Below are 22835 nucleotides of genomic sequence, written 5' to 3'. Positions count from 1 at the left end.
AGCCGTTTTCCCATTCCATCACGACCTCCAGCTCCCTGGTGAGCTCATCCATGTCTCATCAGGTGCATGCTTGGCACCCGTGCCCAACCCCCCACTCCAAATGAGGACCGCTTCCTTGTCTGGATTGCACAGCCTGTCTCAGTCCGTGCAGCCTTTGCAGAGAAGGTCACATGTGCATGCTGTGAGCTCCGCATTCCATCTGCTCTTGGCGAGGACCATTTGTGTCCCTGTGCAGTCATCCTGGCCAGCTCAGACTGAAGCCAAGTGTTAAACCGTCCACTCCCACAGCTGTCCCAGGGGGAGCTGTCACATGGCACCTGGGATCTCAGGCCCCAGAGAAGCCCTCTGAATTCCTGCCCAAACTGGGGAATGTGTGGGAGGAGAGGTCATCGTGGGGTGCCTGGGGGTGGGATATTTGCAGTCAGCTGAGCACGCAGTGATCCCACCTCCACCCCTTCCTTGTCATGCCAAAGGCAGGATCTTGGGGAGGTGCCAGTCTTGGAAAGATGGACCCTCTAGTTTGGGAACAGGAGCCCAGACCTGGGCAGGTCCCAGGCACGAGCTTCCCTTTCTGTGAGCCTTTCACTATATATGCAGCCTTGCTGAAGGCATGGAGAGACTCCACACTGCAAGGTCTCAATTCAGGTAGAACTGTGGGCAACAGGAAAGTTCTGGGAAACCAGGTGTGGTGATGTGTGTCTGTGACCCTAGTACTCTGGGAGGCTGAAGCAGGAGGATAACAAGGCTGAGCACAAGCCAGACAGCTTAGTGAGAGTCCCTGACTCAAAATAAAAAGAGCTAAGAGGCAGCTTAGTGCAAAGAACCTAGGCTCAACCCCCAGTTCTCACCCCTCAAAGTTCATGGAAACACATCAGTGAAATGGAAAACAAACTGAAGGCCATTTCTAGGACAAAATTAATATGAAAGACAGACTCCAGATAAGACTGTGGCACAAAGAAGTAAAATAAAACTGCAAAGATAGAAGGGGGAAATAACCTCAGTACAGACATCTAAAGTACTTAAAAAGTTACTGTGAACCATACCTCTAAGTCTGAAAACTGAGGGAAAATGGGTAAGTTCATAGAAAGGGATAAAGACACCCAAGAACAAATGGCAAATTCAAATCTGCCATTCATGTTACATAAATAAAAATGGCAAAGCCCTTCCAGACTGCAAAACACCAGACCCAAATAAACTGGCAATATTAAAACAAATGGGAGGATATAAAGTAGTATATATAGTGTAGTGTAGATATATAGGATATATAAACAGTATATATATATATATATATATAGTACTTATATACATATATTTTACAGTTTTAACCAAGTGAATGCAATCTGCAGGTAGAGTCCAGGGAGCAGACACCGTCTCCGGGTGTTGTGAAGGACCTGGCCTCTTTTATTTCTCTTTTCAGCTCCTCTGCACATGAGGTCCATCCTCTGCATAATTTCATGGCCCAAAATGGTTGCACAGCTCCACCATCACATCCTCATGACTGACTAGAAGCAGAGGAAGCAAGGAGTGGTGGTGGAGGGGCAAAAGGGAAGCTGTTCCTTTTGAAGAACCTTCCCAGAATCTGCACACAAGACTGTCACTTATACCTCATGACCGGAACCTGGCCACATGCCATGCCAGCTGAGGGCATCATTGCCCTCAAGTAAAATCAGGGCTGGATGACCGTGGAAGGAGGCAAAGAAGGATATTGACAAACACCACTCACTGAAAGAGGAAACTGAGGCCTGGAGAGGCACAAGGATTTATACACAGCCACAGAGCAGTAGCAGCAGGCTGGGATTTTCATCTGGCTGCTGGTCACCTTCCCTACAGTACCCTGTCCTCTCCCACTCTGAGTGTCAGCTGCCAAGCTCTGCTCCTCCTCACTCCCAGCCCTACCTGGACTGGGGTCCGTTTTGGGGTTCTCTGGCGTGCTACACAGAGTAATCACAGAGCTACCTTCCCGCCTCCCCAGGTACCTTGTAGACTGCTGTGGCACAGTTGAGATAGATGCAGAGGCAGAGATGCAGGCAGGGGGCTGAGAAATTGTGACTGGCCAGAAGCAGCCATGTCCTTCCAACCACACGCATTTCTTCCTGGCCTCCCAAAGCCGACTCCTGACCTGGTACATTTCCCAAGTCCTGCTCTCCAGTGGCATTTCCTACACCCTACCATGTCAGGCCTGGCACTGAAAGAGGACAGAGGCTGCCTTTTTTTTTTTTAATGAGAAACTGCAGCAAAAGTATGCATTTCAGATCTGAAGGTACCTTTAGGAGAGAATATTGTGTGTCCCACACTCTGAGTCCTCTTTATGGACACACACAGAAAGATGGCACTTTCCAGCATCCCTTGCAGCTAAGTTACCATCATGTGACTAGTTCTGGCCAATGAGCTAAAGTGATGATGTCACTGCTTTATTCCTCTCTTTACCTTGGAGGTCACTGGCCTGGAACAGGGGCTCAGGCCTGCATTTCAAACCAGATCCCGGTGAGGTGGATGCTGCAGGTCCCAGATTGCACATTTGGACAGGGAAGAGCACAGGATGCTGCTTTGAGGTGGAGAGGGCCTGGTGACCTACCCTGCACTTTTCGTGAGCAAGAAGTAAGCCTTCCGTGGTTAAACCACTGAGATTCGGGAGTTTATTTGTGACCTCAGCATAACCTCATGATAGACCATTATCATTTACTGAGCCAACAAATATCAACTGAGTTCCTACCATGAAGTAATTAAATGCACTTTTAAGGAGATGCCTACTTGTGGGATTGTACAGGTGCACAGTAGACACTTGAAACTGACAGCCTCCTTACAATTTGTGCTGGAGGCACCTTTTTGCCTCTCCCTAGTCCCCAGGCCTGTAAGTTCATCACAGAATTAGCAGTTGAACCCAAGACCTTTTGACTTGTGAACCTGCTTGCCTTTGGGAGCCTTACTTTAGGGGGACAGGGGGTGGCTGCAGCAGCTGTCCAAAGACTTACAGGTTCTTTGGACTCTCACATCCCTCTGGTGCCCACCTTGGCACTGTGGAAACCCGAACCCCACTAACCAACCAACAGGATGGTTTCCTGCCATGGCCTCCCCAGTGACATCCAGCTGTGTGCAGAGGCACACTGGCGCTTTCATTGCCCTGGGCGAGGCTTGCACGCTCCTCGAGCTGGCCAGGCCTCCCAGCCTCTGCAGCCCACACCCTGCCCACACATTTCCATCCTCAGGATTAGAGAGGAAGAGGGCCAGGGAAGACCAAGCTGTGACTCAGAAGACCGCAGGCTCAGGACACGGCTCACCTCAGGCCGCCTCCAGCTGTCTGCCAGCCCACCAAGTCCTCGTTGTCCTGCTGCTCAGGCCGACAGAGAGTCCTCCATCCCTCCTAACCCCTCCTTCTCTTCTCAGAGGAAGACCCAGCCTAGCTCTGTGCCTTGGGGAGAAAGAGCCACTGCAACAGTGCTCACAGCAGTGGGGACCTGGTCAGGGCAGATGGTACGGCTTTGGAAGGGGCTCGTGGACCCTTCTGAAATGCAGCTTACTCTGGGCAGCCATTATGTGGTCATGCGGATGTCATCGTGTCACGTGGCTGTGAAGAGCCGTGGAGCCATGCATGTTATACTAGTGCACCATCAGCAATATTCTGTATATGTTATCCCTCCGTGTAAAAATGTATCACAGAGAACTCTAAAACAAATAACAAAAACAAACTTAGTTTGGCATCTTATAGACCTGCTCCAAAAGCCTGGCTATGTTTTCTTTTTTTTTTAATTTAAAGAAAAGGAAACAAAAGAATACATGGAGATTTTTTTAAAAGGGTAGAAATAATACAAACTTACAGAAAAACAAACGGTAAGAAATTGCTGGTTGATAAGTTACACATTGTCATCTTAGAAATAGCTGTTCATGTTATAGAATTAAAGCATTTAGAATGACATTCATAAAGTGACACTACAAACCCTTCTGCTCTATGATCGAACAAAAGCTCAGTAATTTTTTTTTTTTTGTCTTTTTCCTTTTTATCGGTACCAGGGATCGAACTCACAACTGCCTGCTTGCAAGGAAGGTGCTTATGCCGCTGAGCTAAATCCCCAGCCCCCTGGCTATGTTTTCTAACTGCACGATCTTCAACAAGTTTCTTAACCCCTCGGAACTTCACTTTCTAATTGCTATTTTATTATTTAATTATATTTTATTATTTAATTATTTAATTGCCTGTACACTAAGGTACAGGTTTTGAAGGTCAGACAGACCACCAGTTTGTATTTTTGTGTATGTAATCTGAGGATTAAACCAAGGGATGCTCTACCACTGAGCTAAAACTTTATCCCTTTCTAAATTTTTATTTTGAGACAGGGTCTCATTAAATTCTTTCCCACCAACTGCCCATCCATTCTAGAGCCTCCTGCTGTCCAGCTCTGTCCTTTGCAGCTTGGGTGCACGTGGAGACAGTGGGGACCACAGGCTTCCCCGCCCAACTCGGTGACATCATCTTGATTATTGTTCCCGCCCGCGTCTTCACATCCCTGTCCCCAGTGCTGTGATAGTGCAGATGTACCCACAGTCCCGGAGGTGAAAATTTGCACTCCACACACACCTCCATTGATCAGGAAGCTCCACTCCTGCCAGGTGCCTTGGCACCCGGATAATGCAAGGCTGCCATGCTGTGCCTGACTCCGGGCCTTTGCACATGCCGTTTCCTCTGCCTGGAACCTTCCACCTCCTTAACCTGCGCTCTTGTTGGTTCTCTGCAATGACACCTCCTTCAGAAAGCCTCCTCTCACTTTTGGTCTGTACAAGAGATCCTCCTCGGTGTTCCCAAGAATCCTTCCAATTTTGCCTATTGTTTTTCTCTTGGTTTTGTCCCTAGCTTATGCTGTGAACCCTGCAGAAGAGATCTCAGAATTGGCTGAACTAAAGAAAATGGATTTTGTTCAACTAGATTATCTGGCAGTGCCCAGAACACAGTAGGTCCAGCCAGCTTGAGCTCACCCACTTCGGGCCACTTTCTGCAGGGGAAGCAGGCTGGGGAGGCCCCTCACAGCCAAGAGCAGACCAGCTGCCCAGGAAAGTTCTGCTCTAGGTCACACCCACCTCTGGGTAGCAGCCAATCTCCCTGCCAGAAACCACAGGCCGGGCTGAGGCTGCCCAGAGTCCAGGCCACAGGGCTTTGGAGACCTCGAGTCAGATCTACGAAGGGGTGTTTGGCGAAGCTTCCGGTATCCACAGCCCCTGGGGTGGGGCAGGGTTCGGGCTAGCTGGGGCTGCAGCAGCTCTGGCAGAGGGGTGGGCCGAAGCCCTCCTGGGAGGAGCTAGAGAGGGCCTTGCCAGCCTGCCGCGGGCTCTTGGTGCTGGCATTGGCTCTGGCTTCACAGACACACACACGCACACACACACACACACATACTCACTGGCAGGCGCCCCCATGGTAGCTTCTGTGGTCTTACCTTCAGGTAAACAGGTCATCACTGGGTCATGAGGATGGGGAGAGGAGCAAGGAAAGGAGAGGCCAATGTGCGTGTGTGTGTGTGTGTGTGTGTGTGTGTGTGTGTGTGTGAGTGGGCGTGGGTGTGGGCGTGTGTGGGTGTGAGTGTGTGCATGCCCGGGAGTGACCTCACAGCTGCTGGAACATAAAGACTCACGGGTCCTGCTTCCCAGGCTCCAAGCTGGTTCTGTGGGGACACCGTGACATGACAGGCCTGCCACAGATCTACCTTCTGGCCTTCTCCATCCTCTGCATCCTCTCCAAGGTAAGGGGCCTCGGGCCCTGACCACGCTGCTGCTTTCTTCGCTGGGTGGGGGTGGAGTCAGGGCCAAGGAGCCCCCAGCAGAGCTCTTGCTGGCCCCGTGCTGGACAGAGCACAGGTCCCATAACCATGCCCTGCTTTCCTCCCTGGCCCCAGTCAGCTGACAGCTCTGCTGTGTGACCTCAGGCAGGACCCCTCTCTTCTCTGAGCCCCAGCTTCTGCCCCAGTTGAGGGGAGATAATGTTCCGAGGCCTCTGTGGCAGTCACTCATGGTGCCTCCCTATAATCAGCACAGCCCAGAACACACTGCATGTTCACAAGAAGACTTAAATAAGCCACGCCAGTCCCCACCACCCCAGTAACAATGCAGGGGCACATGCGAGGTGATCCAGACATGATGTATGTGCTCTGTCTCCAAGCACTGGATCGAGGGCTGGTGGCTAAATGATTAATGAGAGCACCACACTCCCTCAGTCAGTGACCCTGGCTGGGGGGCACAGGACACACCTCGGTGGAGCAATGATCTCCCCCATAGCTGCAAGAGACATTCCTCAAAGGGCTTGTAAGACATCCACGTTAACCAACATGCACAATCCAGAAAGAATCATTAACCCCAGCTTCAGTCAAATGAAGCTCAGAGAGGGCAAGAAAGTTGCCCAAGTTCACACAGCAAAGAAGCATCAGGGTAATACAAGAGAGACACAGTAGAGCCCAGGAGAGATAAGATGTGTGGGGGACTCCTGTGTGGACCTGTCCACCCCAACTTGGCCCAAGGCCACAGTGCCAGCTATGTATCCTCATAGTCCTCTTAGCAAATGCTGAGTTTCCAGAGGCAGGGGCTAGCCCCCTAGCCGAGATCTCGACACATTTTTGTGTTCCCCTGAGGCGCACAGGCAGGTGCTTTTCCCTCTGGGGCTCTTAGAAAGGCTGAGGACTTTTGCTGCTGCAGGAACAAGGCCAGGTGGGTGGCTTGAGTAGCTGAAGCAGGGGACCTGAGGTTCAGTCTCATGGCGAGGGGACCCATGGCACCATTCTTCCCTGGTGCTGGGAAGCCTCAGAAACCTAGGGCCTTGGTCACGGCAAACATATGAAGCCAGGATCATCTTCAGAGAGAATTCTGATGCTTCCAGGCAGGCTGTGGACTCCTGGGCTCCAGGCAGAGCACAGGAGCATGAGGCAGAGAGACCTGAGAACAAGCTTCGTCCTGTTGACTAAGGGATGGCTGTGACTTCAATTAAACCCTGTCACCGCTTAGGGAGAGGCGGTCTCTCCTGCCAGAGCAGGAGACTGAGCCCACCAAGTCCACATCACAGGCCACTGAATCACAGAGCGGGCAGTGGTACAACCTGGACTCTGACTCTTGCCCAGAAGAGTCCACACTGAGTGCCCCATCAAGGATCGAGGGAGACTGAGGCCTGGTGGGATAACTTTAATATGGTGACGGAGTGGCTGGGGAGGCTGTGGAGGTAGAGGGAGGCCGGAGAGGGTTTATCCTTCTGTGTCTACATCAAGCCACCCTCCCTGACTGTCATTGTCCATTTAAACATATGGGTAAATTGAGGCAAGTACTTAGCTGACATTGGAGCCCCTAGATGACAAGAGGTAGGCATAGGAATTAAGAACTCCAGCCTTGGATTCTCATAAATCTGGATTCTGATCCTCATCCCACCTCTTCCTGGCTGTTTACTACTAAGCTTTGACCTTCAGTTTCCTTGTCTTTGAAGTGGACACGCTGATGGACCTCACATAGGGAGTTCAATCGCACATATGTTAAAGTGTTCAGGCACAACGTGCATGCAAGATACCACTGTTTGCTATGGTCACTGTGTCATTAATAGGTTCTCCTGGGTGTCACAACCTGCAGAATCCAGAGAGCAGCCAGGTGGTGAAAGCTCACAGAAGGACCCAGATGCTCAGCAGGCCTATTTCCTGGTACCCCAGTGTTCAAGGGGAAAGGACCAACCCATGACCAAGGGAGCTGGAGCCTCTGCTTTGGAGAACAGAATGTGTCCAGCCTATGGCTTCCTGGGTCAGGGTCAGTTGTGTGCACAGCACCTCTGATTTACTAAAACTTACTCGGGTTATAAAAAAGGGTCCCAGGTGCTGCATCGTTAACAAGCATCCAGAGGACTCTGTGCTGCAGTCCGGGCCACATCCTGAGGGTCAAAGTGGGCTGAAATTCCAGAGTGCTGTCCTTGGTGGGCGTTCCAACCCAGGGCGACCCCTGGTGGCCAGATTCTGGAAGCTGCAGAAAAAACTGAAAGGTCGGCAGGACCTGCGGTGAGACCAGGTAGCATAAACAAGTCATTACCTGGTTTGGGCCACACGGGAGGAATGAGATTATTAGTTCCTCTTCCCAAGCCAGAATCTTTCCTCTAGATAAAGCTTTCTAGTCCCTCGGCGATCCTGCTTACGATTGGCCCTCCACAGGCGGGCTGTGGGGAACATCTTAGAGCTGTGCCCACCCTGGGTCCTGATCTTTAAGTGGATTAAAAGGGAGCCTTGGCCTCTGGTTCATGGGATGGGTGTTCTCTGCTTTTTGGCCTGTGGCAGGGGGGAGGGCAGTTGAATCTCTCAGATCCAAACCTTGAAGGGAAAATCTAGCCACATTCGAGGTCCCTGGGTCCTCGTCAGGGAAGTGGGGTGTGGGCCTGCCTGCAGCTCTGCTGCTCACCCCCGGCTGTCAGCAGGTGCCTTTCCCTCTCTGGAGTTTCCTCATCTGTATATGGCAGCAGGGAGAGCTTACATGGTGGCAGAGCAGCTGGAAACCTAGCTGTGTTTTAGAAACCATCGGAAAGTTGGTTTAAAATAGAGTCCGGTCAAACGCAGTGGTCCATGCCTGCAATCCTGGCTACTCAGGAGGCTTAGTGAGGCAGGATTGCAAATTCAAGGCCAACCTGGGCCTTGTCTCAAAATGAAAAGGTAAGGATGGCCTGGGGATGTAGATCAGTGGTAGAGTGTTTGCATAGTGTGCATGAGGCCCTGGATTCAATCCCCAGCATCACAAAAACAACAAACACAAACCTCTAGGACTTCTGCTTTGGTCAGTCTCAGAGGGGCTTGGGATTCTGATTTTTCCCCACATTTTCTGACTGGTTTGCTGTGCATTCAGGGTTGAGAGGCATATTTAGATTCTTCCAAAAACCAGAGCTCAGTGCCCTGAGCTGCCAGGCCATGTACTAAGGCTGTGGTGCACTTTATCATCAGTTCTCTGAGCCCTTCTGGTTGGTTTCCTGCCATAGACAAGGAATCCCAGGCTCCGCCAGCCTAGGTGTCACTCAGCAATGAAGGGGCACAGACAGGACTGAAACTCTGGTCCTTGCTCATGGTCACAATACTACACTGCTTGTTAAGAGCACCATGAGATTACGAGTGTTCAAGGCCAGATCCGTGTGACACTGAGGCCGTGATGGGGACGCACACTACTCAGCCTGGCAGAGTTGGGAGGGTCTCACCACCTACCTCAAAATCCTGCAGCTGAGTGAGGTCTCTGTCTCTGCAGGTGTGTGCCCAGCTGTGCCCGACACCGTGTGCCTGCCCCTGGCCACCGCCACGATGCCCACCGGGGGTGCCCCTGGTGCTGGATGGTTGTGGCTGCTGCCAGGTCTGTGCACGGCGGCTGGGGGAGCCCTGTGACCACCTCCATGTCTGTGACCCAAACCAGGGCCTGGTCTGCCAGCCCGGAGATGGCCCTGGTAGCCGGAGGACCATGTGTCTCTGTAAGCAAGTTTGCCCTTGTGGGACTCCTGGAGGGTGTGTGTGGGAGGTCGTGGCCATGGACTCTGAGCCAAAAAGCAGCTTTTGACCCCCACCTTCGCCCCTACATCCATTTAGCTGCGCCTGGGGGCCCATAGGTCCCTGGGCCACTGCCTGCCTCTCTCCCCTTGGCTTTTGCTCAGACCATGAGGCTCTCTCTGAATGACACTTCCTGTCCCTCCGTCATAGCCACAGCCCAGTTTCAATGTCCAGTCTAAATACCTTCTTTCCTGAGGAACTCTCCCAGACTCTTGAACCCAGAACATGTCATCCCTGTCAGCAATCCTTATTATACAGGGGAAAATAAAAAGACAGCCCCTTATTTAGGGCACAGCATGTGTCCCCAGTGGGAAAATGCTTATTGTACAAGTCACATAATCCTCCTAATAATCCTGTGACACTAAGTACTGTTAGGCCCATTTCACCAATGAGGAAACTTAGGCTCAGTGGATTAGCTGACACACTGCATTTCACACAGCTTGGAACCTTTTCAGGTAAATTCAAGCTAGTTCCATTCTCCTGGACCGGGCACCTTGAACTGCGGATCGAGTCCTGAGTGTGGTCTTTGCCAGTGACCTTGGGCATGCGACATTTCACATCACTCTCCGCAGCCCTTGGCATCCTCAGATGCTCTGGGGCAGGGCTTTGCAACTGTGCCCTGGTGACACTCTTGGCTAGAGAGTTCTTGTTTGCAGGGCGCCGTGCTGTGCACTGTCAGACATTTAGCAGCTCCCTTGAATGCCACCTGCTAGATGCCAGGAGCAGCCCTCCCATCCTTCCTGAGTCATGACAGTCTGTCTCCAGACACTGCCAAGGGGCTCCGGGGGCATCATGACTCCATTAGAAACCACTGCTTCAGAGAAATAGAGGTGAGAGTTCTTCCAAATAAGAAGCTTTGTAGAACAGTTTACCTCTTGCATCTAAGTGCATGTCATACTTTTACAAAAATGAGAGAGAGAGAGACAGAGAGACAGAGAGAGAGAGAGAGAGGCTCAGGAATCATTACAATGAGTTCTTCCACAGGAAAAGTTTTGTTAAAAACAACATAGGCCTGGGATGCAGCTTAGGGATGCAGCACCCACCTAGCAAGCATGAAGCCCTGAGTTTGATTCCTGGTACCAAGAAAGGAAGAAAAAAAAAAAAAAGACCAAAAGTCCCCAACAAAACTTAGACGTGGAAAGTTATCAATAGCAAATCCTTGCAATGCTTTAGTCAGTAGGAGACACGTAAGATTGGTTACACTCACAGATGATTGCTGGTGAAATGTATCTGAAGAGACACAGAGCCTGTTATTTGGGTTCACTTTGGCCCAGTGATTCACAGGGCAGAGTTCTTTTTTTTTTTTTCTTATTTGAGCTGTTTACCAAGTGCCAGGTATGGAAGGCTTCATAAATATCAATTCATTTATTCTCACAACTATATGATACCTATATCACTCCCACTTTATAAATGAAATAAAGAGACACAGAGAGGTTACTGATCTGCCCAGGCTCCTGATGGCCAGCTGGGATTTGAACTCAGGATCTGACTCTATGGGCACTTGCCCCATCACCTTCCAGCCCGACATTCATCACACAATTAGAGCGTGGCGATGTTAGTGTCAGTGATTTCATTAAGGGACCACTCTCATTCCCTCTTGATTCTGACTGCAAACACCTGCAGCTGAGGACTGACTTAGTCTCTGGTCCTCCTGCTCTGTCCCCACCCCGGTCTCACAGCTATGGGGTGTTTGTACAGATTTAGTGACTGGAAATCAGCACAGAGGCTGGAAGCTGGTCACTTCCACGAGTGGCTTAGAACCTTTATGGGCACAATTTCATATTATACTCAGACACGAGGTAAAGTCTATCTTTATCCCTGTTCTGCTGCTGAGGGAATAGGCCTCAGAGAGGTTAAGTCACCTGCTGAGGTCAGAGAGTTTGCAAGTGACTGAAGGTTAAAAAGACTGAACCCAAACAAAAGGGCTTCCCTACACCCTTTGGTTCCTGGCCTTGAAACAGACTCCTCAAAGAAAGGAAGGACATGGGAACCCCCAAAAAGCAAGACTGTGATCTGAGCCTGGAGGAGGCTGTGGAAATTCTGGAAGGCATTGTGGGGATTTTGGCAGCCGAGGGTGTGCGTGACTATGCAGCACAACTCCGAGAGGGTATGGTTTGGAGAGACCTCAGGATCTTTGGGAGCACACACAGATACACATAGATGATGAGGATGGGGTACCCAGGGATCACTGTCCCCCAGCCCCAGCCAGGTCCGATGCCAAGAAACCTTGCTAAAATCACCCCCCTCCAGTTGATTTTCCTAAACAAGCCTCTCTTTACCAGGATGCCCCAGTGACCTAGAGGCCTCAGGGCTGTGGCAGCAGGACTTGGGCCAGGGTGCTGATTAAGGAGCAGCTGCCCCTGTGGTTTCCAGGGAACCAAACAACCCTGTGGTCCAGGCCACTGGGTCAGGGATTCAAGTCAAAGGGCTGTGGCCTGGTGGGGCCAGGAGAGGCACTGGACACTGGTCCCGCCTTCCTGGGAAGGATAAATAGTATCCCAGTGCCTTTAACCTAGCATCGGCTGTGTACCCGACGTTGGGCAAAATGCTTTAAATACACTTTCTCATTCATCCTCTAGTAGCTGGGGAGCAGGTTCCAAGGTCAGAGACGTGAAGTGATCCAGCCCTGGCTCCCACAGCGGCCAGCTTTGGGAGCTAGGGTGGTTTCAAAACCCTCCTGTGTGCATGCACCTACCTGAGGTTCTCCGAGGAAGGCCCAGGATGACCTTGCCGAGGAACCCTTCCCGCAATGTCACAGGGTCTCCAGGAAGCCTCCAGACCCTCCCATCCCCCATGCACTCTGAGAACCTTGCCCCCGCACCTCTCCAGGTCTCTTCCCTCCTTCTGACTTGGATTCGGTGACTTTTACGTCTGTCTGTCTCCCACTGCCCCCACAAGCCCCTCAAGGCTTTTGAGACAAAACTGCATCTTATTTCTGTCTAGGAGCACACATAGGGGTACAATAGATACATCTGGGGTTATAAGGAGAGTTCAGAGTTCTCCAGGTGGGAGCCAAGGGCTGGGCGTTCACCCCGAGGTTCTGTGCACCCCATCCTGCTCTGAGCCAGCTCAGGACGGGAGGAGGAGCACTGGATTCCAGCCCATGGCCAGTGCCAGCGGGGGCGATGAGGCCCAGAGCTTGAGGACTGCATTTGGGGATCTCCTGAGTACCCACTATGCCCAGCACAGTGTCTGTGTTCACAGCACCTCAAGTGGCTGAAGGTGCTAAGTACTGTTTTCATTACTGGATGGCTGCGGCATTCGGAGAAGTTAAGTAACTTACCTAAAACATACAGCCGGAAAGTTAAGCCCTGACCTGACAGCGATGACTTACAATGCAGCAGTTGGGCAATGAGATTGTTGCACGGAATCCTAGTGTGTAAATCAGTTATATAGTATTTATCTGTAGCGGTATCCCGGATAGTAACAGCGGCTAGGACCCACTGAAGGTCTCTTTTTGGTTGGATTCATTACATGTATCATTTCACTGAGTCTGTGCCCTCTTGGGAAATAAGTACCATTGTACCCCATTTTGCAAGGGGGGTCTCACAGCCAAGAAAGGGCAGAGCTGAAACCCGGTCCAGGCCAGTCTTCGGGCTCCCCCTGTGCCGGGACTCAGGTGACCCTCCCCATCCGCTGCAGGGCAGCAGGCTGGCGGGGTGCAGGGCTCAGACACGGTGGGGTCCCCGCAGGCCTGGGTCACGAGGCTCGGTCCCTGCTCCCTCCGCAGTTGGCGAGGACGACGGCGGCTGCGAGGTGAACGGCCGCCGGTACCGCGACGGGGAGACCTTCCAGCCGCACTGCCGGCTCCGCTGCCGCTGCCAGGACGGCGGCCTCACCTGCCTGCCGCTGTGCAGCGAGGACGTGCGGCTGCCCAGCGCCGACTGTCCCCGGCCGCGCAGGGTGGAGCTGCCCGGCAAGTGCTGCCCCGAGTGGGTGTGCGACCAGGCTGCGGAGCTGCAGGCCCCAGGTGAGTGCGGGCGGCGGCCGGACAGAGCCACCGCGGGCCGCTGAGGTCCGGGGTGACCAGGGTCACCGGGCCGCTGAGGTCCGGGGTGATCACGGCCACCGGGCAGCTGAGGTCCGGGGTGACCAGGGTCAGCGGGCTGCTGAGGTCCGGGGTGACCACGGTCAGCGGGCAGCTGAGGTCCGGGATGACCAGGGTCAGCGGGCTGCTGAGGTCCGGGGTGACCACGGTCAGCGGGCAGCTGAGGTCCGGGATGACCAGGGTCAGCGGGCTGCTGAGGTCCAGGGTGTCCAGGGTCAGCGGGCTGCTGAGGTCCGGGGTGACCACGGTCAGCGGGCAGCTGAGGTCCGGGGTGACCAGGGTCACCGGGCCGCTGAGGTCCGGGGTGATCACGGCCACTGGGCAGCTGAGGTCCGGGGTGACCAGGGTCACCGGGCTCCTGAGGCCCAGGATCCGGGCCCCTTCAGAGGTGGGCGAGGGTGGAGGCTGAGCAGGTGTGGAAAGGGGACCAGGAGTTCGGGGGTCTCTTAAACCCACAGAACAACTCTAAATCACAGAGAAGTAAAAATAGAAGTCTGTGGTACCATGAGGAGGGAAGGGAGGAATTAGGGTACCAAATCCTTCTATTTTACTACAGAGGTATAATATAATATAATATAATATGATATGATATGATATAGTAATACAGTATAATATACATACTAGTATTAATAATATTGTGTGTACTATTATCAATACAGTATTACTTGGCTTTATCAAAAGTAGAATCCTCTAGCTACTCACAAGTTCCATGCAAGCTGGTCAACACAGCAAGACCCTACCTCAAAATAAAAACTAAAAAGGGCTGGCCAGGATGCAGTGGCCCGCACCTGTAATCCCAGCACCCTAGGAGCCTAAGACAGGAGGATCACAAGCTCAAGCCCAGCCTGAACAAGTTAGAGACTTAGCAAGATTCTGTCTCAATTTTTTTTTCTAAAAGAAAAAATTTGTTAAAGGACTGGGGACAGAGCTCATTTCAGAGGCCTTGGGTGCAATCTCCAGTACCACAAAAATGTAACAATGAAATGAAGAGGTCTGGGATTGTAGCTCAGTGATAGAAGCTTGCTTAGCATGCGTGAGGTCCTGGGTTCAATCCCCTGCACAGGAAGAAAGGAAGGGGGGGGGAGAGAAAGAGAGAAAGAGAGAGAGAAACTCAAAACAGAGCCAGGTAAAGTAGTTGTCTATGAAACATGCATCCCAGGTGGGCAGAAGTGGGAAGAGAACAGTTACCTCCTGCTGCAGATGCTTTAGGGACTTTGTTGTTGCTTTTTAAAAATTATTCTTATTGGGGTTGGGTGTGGCTTAGTGGTTTAGTGCTCCCCTAGCATGCTTGAGGCTCTGTGTTCCGTGTCTGGCACAAGAAAGAGACAGGGAGAGAAAGGGAGAGGGAAAGGAAGGGGAGAGGGAGGGGGAGGGGGAGGCAACAGTATGTCCAATTTGATCTCCACAATCTGCATCCATGGGTTCTGCATCCATAAATTCAATCAACTGTGGACTGAAAATATTATAAAAACTGAGCCTGTGCTGAACATGTACAGAATTTTTTCTTGTCATTATCCTCTAAACAATACAGTATAACAACTATTTACATTGCACTTGCACTTGTATGAGGTATTTTAAGTAACTTAAAGGTGATCTACAGCCTATGGGAGGATGTGTGCAGTTTACATACAGATAATACAAGGGACTCAAGTATGCATCCATGAGAGGTCCTGGAGCAAATGCCCCCAAGAAACCAAAGGACAGTAGGACATGGTGCAGGCATACACAGCCCAGACACTGGTGGTCCCCTATCTCCTTCTGGCATCCTTGTCACCCGGTCACAGCCCGACCTCACATAGGTGACCGGTCCTGTCTGTAACACAGCATTTATTAGAGGAGCTTGGGGATCCAGGAACAAGAACACTCATCATTTACTGGGGAACCATCCTAAATGCCTAATACCTAATATCTACAGGGTGGCTGCAAGTTCCAGGCACTGTGCTAGGCACTTTGCAACCATTATTTTATTGAGTCCCAACAATCCACCATTGGGAAATTTACCTGAGAAGAGACTGAGGTCCAGAGAGGTTGAGCAGCTTGACCAGGACCCCCGTGACCACTAGCAGTTGGTTGATATGGCTGTCACGCTTTGCTCTCGCTGGCTGATTCTACTTTCTTCCTCTCTAGGACACCAGTTTTCTGGCGTTGTTGCTCCCCTGCCCCCTGGTGTTCCCTGTCCAGAATGGAGCACAGCCTGGGGTCCCTGCTCAACCACCTGTGGGCTGGGCATGACCACCCGGGTGTCCAACCAGAACCGCTTCTGCCGACTGGAGACCCAGCACCGCCTGTGCCTGTCCAGGCCCTGCCCACCTGCCAGGGGTCACAGGCCATGGAACGGTGCCTTCTAGAGCCAGCTGGGAATAGAGACACAGTGCCCACTGTCCCTGGCATGCAACCCTGTGCCCAGACCCCGAGCTGACACAGATGGCCCCTGGCCATGCTGACAACCAGCAATCCAACTTGGGTTCACCACCCAGGACCAGGAGGGTAAGAACATGCCAAGGCTGCCTGGTTCTCCTGGACCCTGTGCTACAGTGGGGTGCATGTCTGGACCCCTTCTTTTAACTCAAACCCTGGGAGACTGGCCAAGGTTTCCAAGTACTCCGGATTCAATGTTGGCCTGCACACAGCCTCATCACACATCACACGGCGAGCTTTCTCTCTGGCTTCCCTGGGCAGGAGATGGAATGACCATTCCTTTCATAATTAGGCTGCGGCAGGTGCTGGTGCTGAACGTGATTGGCCGTTTGGCGGAAGTGTGGTGAAGGGGGCGGAGCTTGTGAATATTCTGAGCCTTCTTTTCCTTCCCCTGAGTTCTGTAAACTCATTAGGAGGCTATGTGTAAACCAGTGGGCAGGCTTATGCTTTCCAAGAATGCCCTGCCCATCCGGAGAGAACTGAGTGGCTGAATTCCTTATGAATGTCACAAGGTGACATCATAGTGTCCTGAAAAAAAGTCAGGAAAATAAATGAAATCTACTTTGTATTTGCAAGACCGAACCATTGTGAGCACCATGATGGTGGGGCAGGGAGCTGGGCACGTTAGCTCCTCAACACAGAGAACAGCAGGGAGAACGAAGGCTCCCTGCTGGGGGCTGGGAACAACCTGGAATAAACCAAGTCAAGTGTGAGATTGTTTGGCACGTTGTGTTTGATTGTTTAAAAAACCACCCAAATATTTACCTCTTCCATGGTCAACCCATGTTTGTTTAAAAATAGAAACTGTGTTTGTACCAGGATCCAACTAGGAAATTAGAACCCACTTTTCATTGGTTTGCATAGATTCTTAGCCACGTGTAAGAAAGGAAAATCGGACTTGCTGATGACCGTCATCCCTGTCTGTCCTCTTCTTGGGGGCCCTCTAAAGAGCTTCCAAGGTTCAGTGGTAGAGTCAATAGCCCTCTTTGCCACTTGGAACACTTCCTGTGGCTGGAGATGGCAGTGGTGGGCAATTCTCCACCTTTCTCTGCTTCTGTCACCAGCCGGGCTCTGGGTCACTTTCAGTGCCAGGCCCTTTGGTTTTGCCAGCTCTTAGTGTGCTCTACCAGAGAGACAAATCACACATAGGCAAGAATATGCCACCCTGAAAGAGGCTGTTAGGACTCAGGCCACAGCATACAGAGGAGCAGCACACGGGCTGACCTGCTAAGGGGTATAAGGAGGTTGCTTAGAAAGGGAAGAAGTGGGCTGTGTGTGTGTGGCAGCAGCCCTTCTGTTTGGGTAGAGCCAGGACCCCTCTTGGACCTAACTGGAGTGGCTGCTAGAGGCATAGTGATCCAGAGAGGCAGCCAGGAAGAGCCACCTGCGGTAGGTTTATGCTTAAGCCCGGTGCGGCCAAAGACAGCCTCTCCTGGAGCAGCTGTGAGATGCAGCTCGGCTGGCTGCACGACATCCTGGGCAGCCGTGGAAGGAAAGGAAAAGTGCCCTTGGGGCGCATGGGGGTCTTCTCCCCTGACTCACATGCTTAGTATATGAGCAGGGGTTTCTCTTTATCAAGCTGATTTTGCTGAGCTATGATTCACACACAGTTAAATACACAGATCTTCAGCCTTCAGTGAGTGACCTGCATGCCTGACGCCTGCATCCTTTCACTTCAGGAAGGTCCCTCTGGGCCTCTCCCCTGTCCCCACCACCTGTGAAGGCAGATGCTGTTCCACTTTCTAGCACCATGGTTGAATGTTGCCTGTTCTTAAACTTCAATCACAGCACCCTAAGTAGGTCCTATGCATAACAAAAAAGGGAAGGATTTAATATAGGGAATTAGTAACCCAACAGAGGGACCTGGAGATGGGCAAAGGAAGCTGCCCAGCAGCCCTGGGATAAGGGTGGCCGAGGGAGAAGATGGGAGCGTAGGACTCCTTACCTCCCAGACACCGAGTCCGGGGCTCTGTAATTCTTTGCAAGTCAGGGGATGATGCTAAGGCGGGGACCAGAGCTCTGTGACTGTGGGGAAGAGGGTGGGGTGGGGAGGATGTCAGGGCAAAGATCATAGATTAAGACAAGGTGGACTCTCTCCGTCTCTGAGACTTTCGGAGCCAGACGTCAGGTCTGGGCTGGCATCACCAGGAAAGGCTCTTCATTCACTTCCTTGGTGCTGAGCTAGGGGTGCAGGGGAGCAGTGTCCCAGGTTCGTGCTCTCCAAAGTGCCCTGCTCTGCCTGTGCCACTGCTTTGGTCACACTGTGCTCTTCCACATTGACCGTGATAAGAAAGATGGAGGATTTGCTTGGTGAAGGGCAGCAGCAGGCCCAGGAGATGCTCTCACCTGCCCAGCTTCCTCAGTACCCTAACTGATGACAACTCAGGTGAGGGGCGGGGTGGGACGGACTTGTAGTATAGCTGCTCAAAAGCCTGAGGTGGGAGGATCACCTGAGTCCACAAGTTCGAGACTTGTTTGGACAAGTGTGGATCAGTGGGACAAAAGAGAGGATTCAGAAACAGCCCCGAGCACATTCAACTATTTGATCTTTGACAAAGAGACCAGGAAAGACAGCAAGTGAAATGAACACCTTTATGAGGAAGAAAAATAAATAGCCAATAAATACATGGAAAAAATGTTAAACATTGCTGACCTTTAGAGAAATGCAAGTCAAAACATCGAGCTTCCATCTTACTTCTGAAAGAACGGGCATCATCAAGAAACCAAATAATAACAAATGCTGACAAGGTTATAGGCAAAAGAGCAATCTTCCATTGTTGATGAGAATATAAAGTAGGGCAGCCACTTTGGAAATCAGCATGGAGATCCCTCAGAAAGCTAAAAGTAGAAATTAAACTTGACCCAGGTATTTCTCTCCTAGGTATTGTCCCCCAAAAGTTAAAGACATCACTTTATAGTGATACATTCATGCCTATCTGTGTAAGCTGCATAATTCATAATAACTAAATCTTGGGAGGAGCTTGTAAGTCCAGCTACAGAATGTATGAAGCAAATGTGGTGTTTACTCGTGATGGAGAACTACTCTGCCCTCAAGAAAGATGACCTTGAATCACTCATAATGATACAGGGGAATGAAACACTCAACCTACTATGTCTGCGAGTTCCTGTTCTCTAAAACCAAAGAATGAATTTTAGGAACAATGAAGGTGAAGAGTAGAATATATTTATTGAGAGAAAGAAAGCTTCTGTGCCAAGCACTGTTTTTTCCAGGGACTTTTATAGAGTAAAACCATGGGTTCAAGGTGGGGAAGACTGGGAACCCACAAGGCAGATGGGCATGAGGTGGGACGTAGCTATAGTTAGCCAGTAAGATCAATAGCTCAGGTAAAATTGATTTCATTAGAGACAAATTGGGTAGCAAGTCAAGTAGAAAGCAGGCATTCCTAAGGAGCAGTGACTCTTCCCTGGGGGGATGGAAACTATTTAGGGTACCAATCCTCAGGATATGGGTGCATTTGCTTGGTCTTTTGTCTTGAAGTCCGGCCCACAGCAGGCGGTGTCAGTGCCCCCCCCCTGCAGTTGCCAGGCATCTGCACTGACTCCACTGGTGACCCAGCCCTGTCTCACTGCCTATAATATTTTTAACTAACTCAGCTGCCTGCAACAATAGGAAAATGGATACTCCTTGAGACCATAGTGTTAAGTGAAATAATCAGACACACAAGCTTAACTGTTGCATAGATTTTCTCATACAAGAAACCCAAAGTATAAAATAAATACTAAAATAAAAGACAGATAACAGAAGGCAGGGAGATAGATCTTTCCCAAATGAGAAGGGGATCAAGAGATGGAGAAGAGGGAGAGAGGGATGTAGAAGAAACTGAGACGTGTTGAGGACATGGACCAACTCCACACAAGCCTGTGAGTAGTGGGTACTGCAAACACACTGGTAAAAAGCAAAACAAAATATTTATCTGGACAACACTGCAAGACCCTGTCTCAAAAAAATCATATAAAACAGAATAGAGGAAAATGTGGCGAGCGCACAGAACCAGGCCCTGCTAGGCTGCACACACGGCACGGGAGAGGGCCAGGGAGACCCTGTACTCACAGGGAGCCCCCCTTGCCGCGGTCTGGTTCCCCTTGCAGCGACTGTGTTCCTGTGCTCCTGTCCTCCTGCGCTGTACTGAGTGGGTGCAAGGTGGTTGTCATGATGTCCGTTCTGCAGAGGAGAAACTGAGGCTTGAGTTGACAGTCTCCCTCTCTGTCCAGGGCTGGACCTGGAGTCTGCTCAACCTGCTTGTCTCTTTCTCCATGCTTCTCTTCCTCGTTCCCTTCCAGCTTTCCTTCCTCCTTCTCTGACTTTCCTGTTCCTTCCTTGTTGGTTTTTCAGTGACATACAAGAAGTGCACAGATCACGGGAGTTCAGCGTGCTCTGCGCTCTCATCCAGAGCACATCCTGCTGGGCAGACCTGCCCTGAGCTCCTCTGCACTGTGCCCCGGGGGACCCCCGCCCGGACCCCCCACAGCACACACTGCAGAATAATGAACTCATGCAGTACACTCTTTTCTGGGCTTGGTGTTTTTTTCATTTTCTACCATGCTTGGGAGTTTCACCCACCTCATTTCAAGTAGTGATAGTTCATTCTGTCTGGTGCCTGGTAATATCCCCACTACGTGAATATACCTCAATGTATTCATTCTACTCACGAGGGACATTTGGGTAGTTTCCAGTTTGGAGCTATTATGACTAGGGCATTGTGGACATTGTAGTATATGTCTTATGCTTATATTTGCTAACACTCCTACTGGACATTCATCCAGGAGAGCAATTACTGACTTGGCTCCTGTCCTCTCTCTACTGAATCAGAGTACTCCCTCTCCTGCAGGAGGTGGTGTCTGTACATTATAGATGCTCCTTAAATACTTGTTCCATAAATCATAAAAATAAGAGCAGGATGAAAGTTCCTCAGAAAGATAAAAGTAGAATTCAGCTATTCCACTTGTGGCTATAAATCCCTCGGATTGGAAATTGGCACATAAAGAGGTACCTGCACTCCCGTGGTCACTGCTGTCCTACTCACATTAGCCAAATTATGTAACCAACCTAACTGCCCATCATCACATGAAAGGATAGAGAAAAGAGACACTATACAATGGGATACTGTCCAGCTTTTCAAAAGAGGAAATTCTGCTATCTTTGACAACATAGATGAATCTGGAAGACATTATACTGAGTCAAATAAGCTGGGCACAAAAAGATAGTATCACAGGGTCTCACTTATACGTGGTCTCATGTACATGTCAAATGGTGACTACCAGGGCTGGAGGATTGGGGATTAACCAGGAAATACTGGTCTAAGGGAACAAAGCTTCAGTATAAGGGATAAGGTTTTTGAGATTTATTGTACCGCATGGTGACTGTAGTTAATAATGTATGTCTCAAAATTGCAAAGAACAATTCAAAATGTTCTCAACACAAAAAATAATTATCTGAAATTAATATGTTAATCATATTGATTTAATCATTCCACACTGTATGTATACAGCATATCAAAACATCTCTTTGTATCCTATCAACATATACAATTATAATTTGTCAATTTATGATCTAAGTTCTTTTTGTAAAGGGTGTATGTGTGTGTGTGTGTGTGTGAGAGAGAGAGAGAGAGAGAGAGAGACAGAGAGAGACAGAGAGAGAGACAGACAGAGAGAGAGAGAGAGAGAGAGAGAGAGAGAGAGAGAGAGAGAGAGCTTAGAAAAATGAGCATGCAGTAGAGCTAGAGAGACACACACCCTGACCTCAGTGGACCAGAGCTCACCTCTCACCTCCAAGTCCCAAAAGCAGTTCTCTGAGTGTAGTCCCCAGATTGGAAGATCAGTCATTGCCTGGAAGTATTTCCAAATGCATATATCTTTTGCCCAACCTACAGAAGATTTAGAGGGAGGAGGCCAGAACCCTTTAACCCTCTTCTAAAATCTGTGGAATTAGCACGAATGCCTTCCGGTGTTTTGCAGGAGTAACAATAATGTGCTGCTGCCCCCTGGTGGCAGTTGCGTGTGTGAAAAAAAGAGCGGCTTCAAACTGGCAAGCCTGTGACTGTCTCCCAGTGCGACTCTTGTCCAGATGTGGAAGCACATGCTGTCCACATGTGGACGAGTGAAGAGAGTTTTCCAAGCCCTCAGGTGAGGCAGCGATACAGTTAGGCCTAGAATTCTTTCCCATGTGTGCTAGATGTCACGGCTTTCTTTTCTGAACAGATTATATTTAAACTGATGCCTGTAAGTTCCAACGCTGGCCAGAGCCAGGGGGCCCCCTACCTGTTCCTTGGATGACTACCACTCTCTGAGCCCACAGGCAGTGCTTCTCCCTGGCCACAGTGCCTCCAGGAGAGGCTTTCTCCAGCACGATCATGGATCTGTCACTCTGCTTAAATCCCACTGCAGCTCAGAGCTGGCCGCTGGGGCGAGCCCAGGCTCCTCCAGGAGTCACAGGCAGGATGTGCCATGCCTTCCAGACTCATCTGTGCTTTAGCCATCCTAGATGACCGTGTCTCTCTGCACTGGCCTTTCTCCCTCTTAGCCTTTCTCCCGCAGCCCCTTCCCTCCCATCCTGACCAGAGTGACTCTGATTGTTTATTTATGTGAGTCTCTATCCTGTTTCGACTTGGAACTAAACTCCCCACAGCCCTGAGCCCTGGCTCTCTCCCTCCCTTTCTTGAGGCTCTATTCCTGCAATCCTGTCTCTTGCTCTGCATCCTCCATCCTCCTCGTATTCTGGGCTATTCCTGGCACATCCGCCTCTATTGGCCCCCTACCCAGCTCACCACACATGCGCATTCCAGCTACTCCAGTGACAGAACCTGGGTCTCTTCTGAAGGAGCCACTCA

At 50.7% G+C, this 22835-nt stretch overlaps 1 protein-coding gene across 7 annotated transcripts in view; it reads left to right on the top strand.

Annotated features, from left to right (window-relative positions):
• Ccn5 (cellular communication network factor 5) overlaps positions 1–16697 on the top strand; it is a 46191-nt gene extending 29494 nt beyond the window's left edge. For 4 of the 7 annotated variants that reach the window (XM_063248288.1, XM_063248286.1, XM_063248287.1 and 1 more), the window contains 4 exons: positions 5635–5726; positions 9226–9442; positions 13249–13488; positions 15694–16697. In XM_063248288.1, coding sequence (XP_063104358.1) covers positions 5667–5726; positions 9226–9442; positions 13249–13488; positions 15694–15914 — 738 coding nt within the window. In that variant the 5' untranslated portion in view covers positions 5635–5666 and the 3' untranslated portion in view covers positions 15915–16697. Of the gene's footprint in view, positions 1–5077; positions 5196–5240; positions 5430–5634; positions 5727–6952; positions 7759–9225; positions 9443–13248; positions 13489–15693 lie in introns of those variants that run through there. The other 3 variants (XM_013150345.2, XM_003467769.4, XM_013150348.3) reach the window with 3 other exon arrangements.
• Positions 16698–22835: the final 6138 nt, after the last annotated feature.

The sequence above is a fragment of the Cavia porcellus genome, unplaced genomic scaffold, assembly GCF_034190915.1.
Source record: "Cavia porcellus strain 051 isolate PalLab524CR breed Dunkin Hartley unplaced genomic scaffold, mCavPor4.1 scaffold_5, whole genome shotgun sequence".
In the NCBI taxonomy this organism is placed as follows: Eukaryota; Metazoa; Chordata; class Mammalia; order Rodentia; family Caviidae; genus Cavia; species Cavia porcellus.
This window is presented reverse-complemented; position numbering and strand designations above follow the sequence as displayed.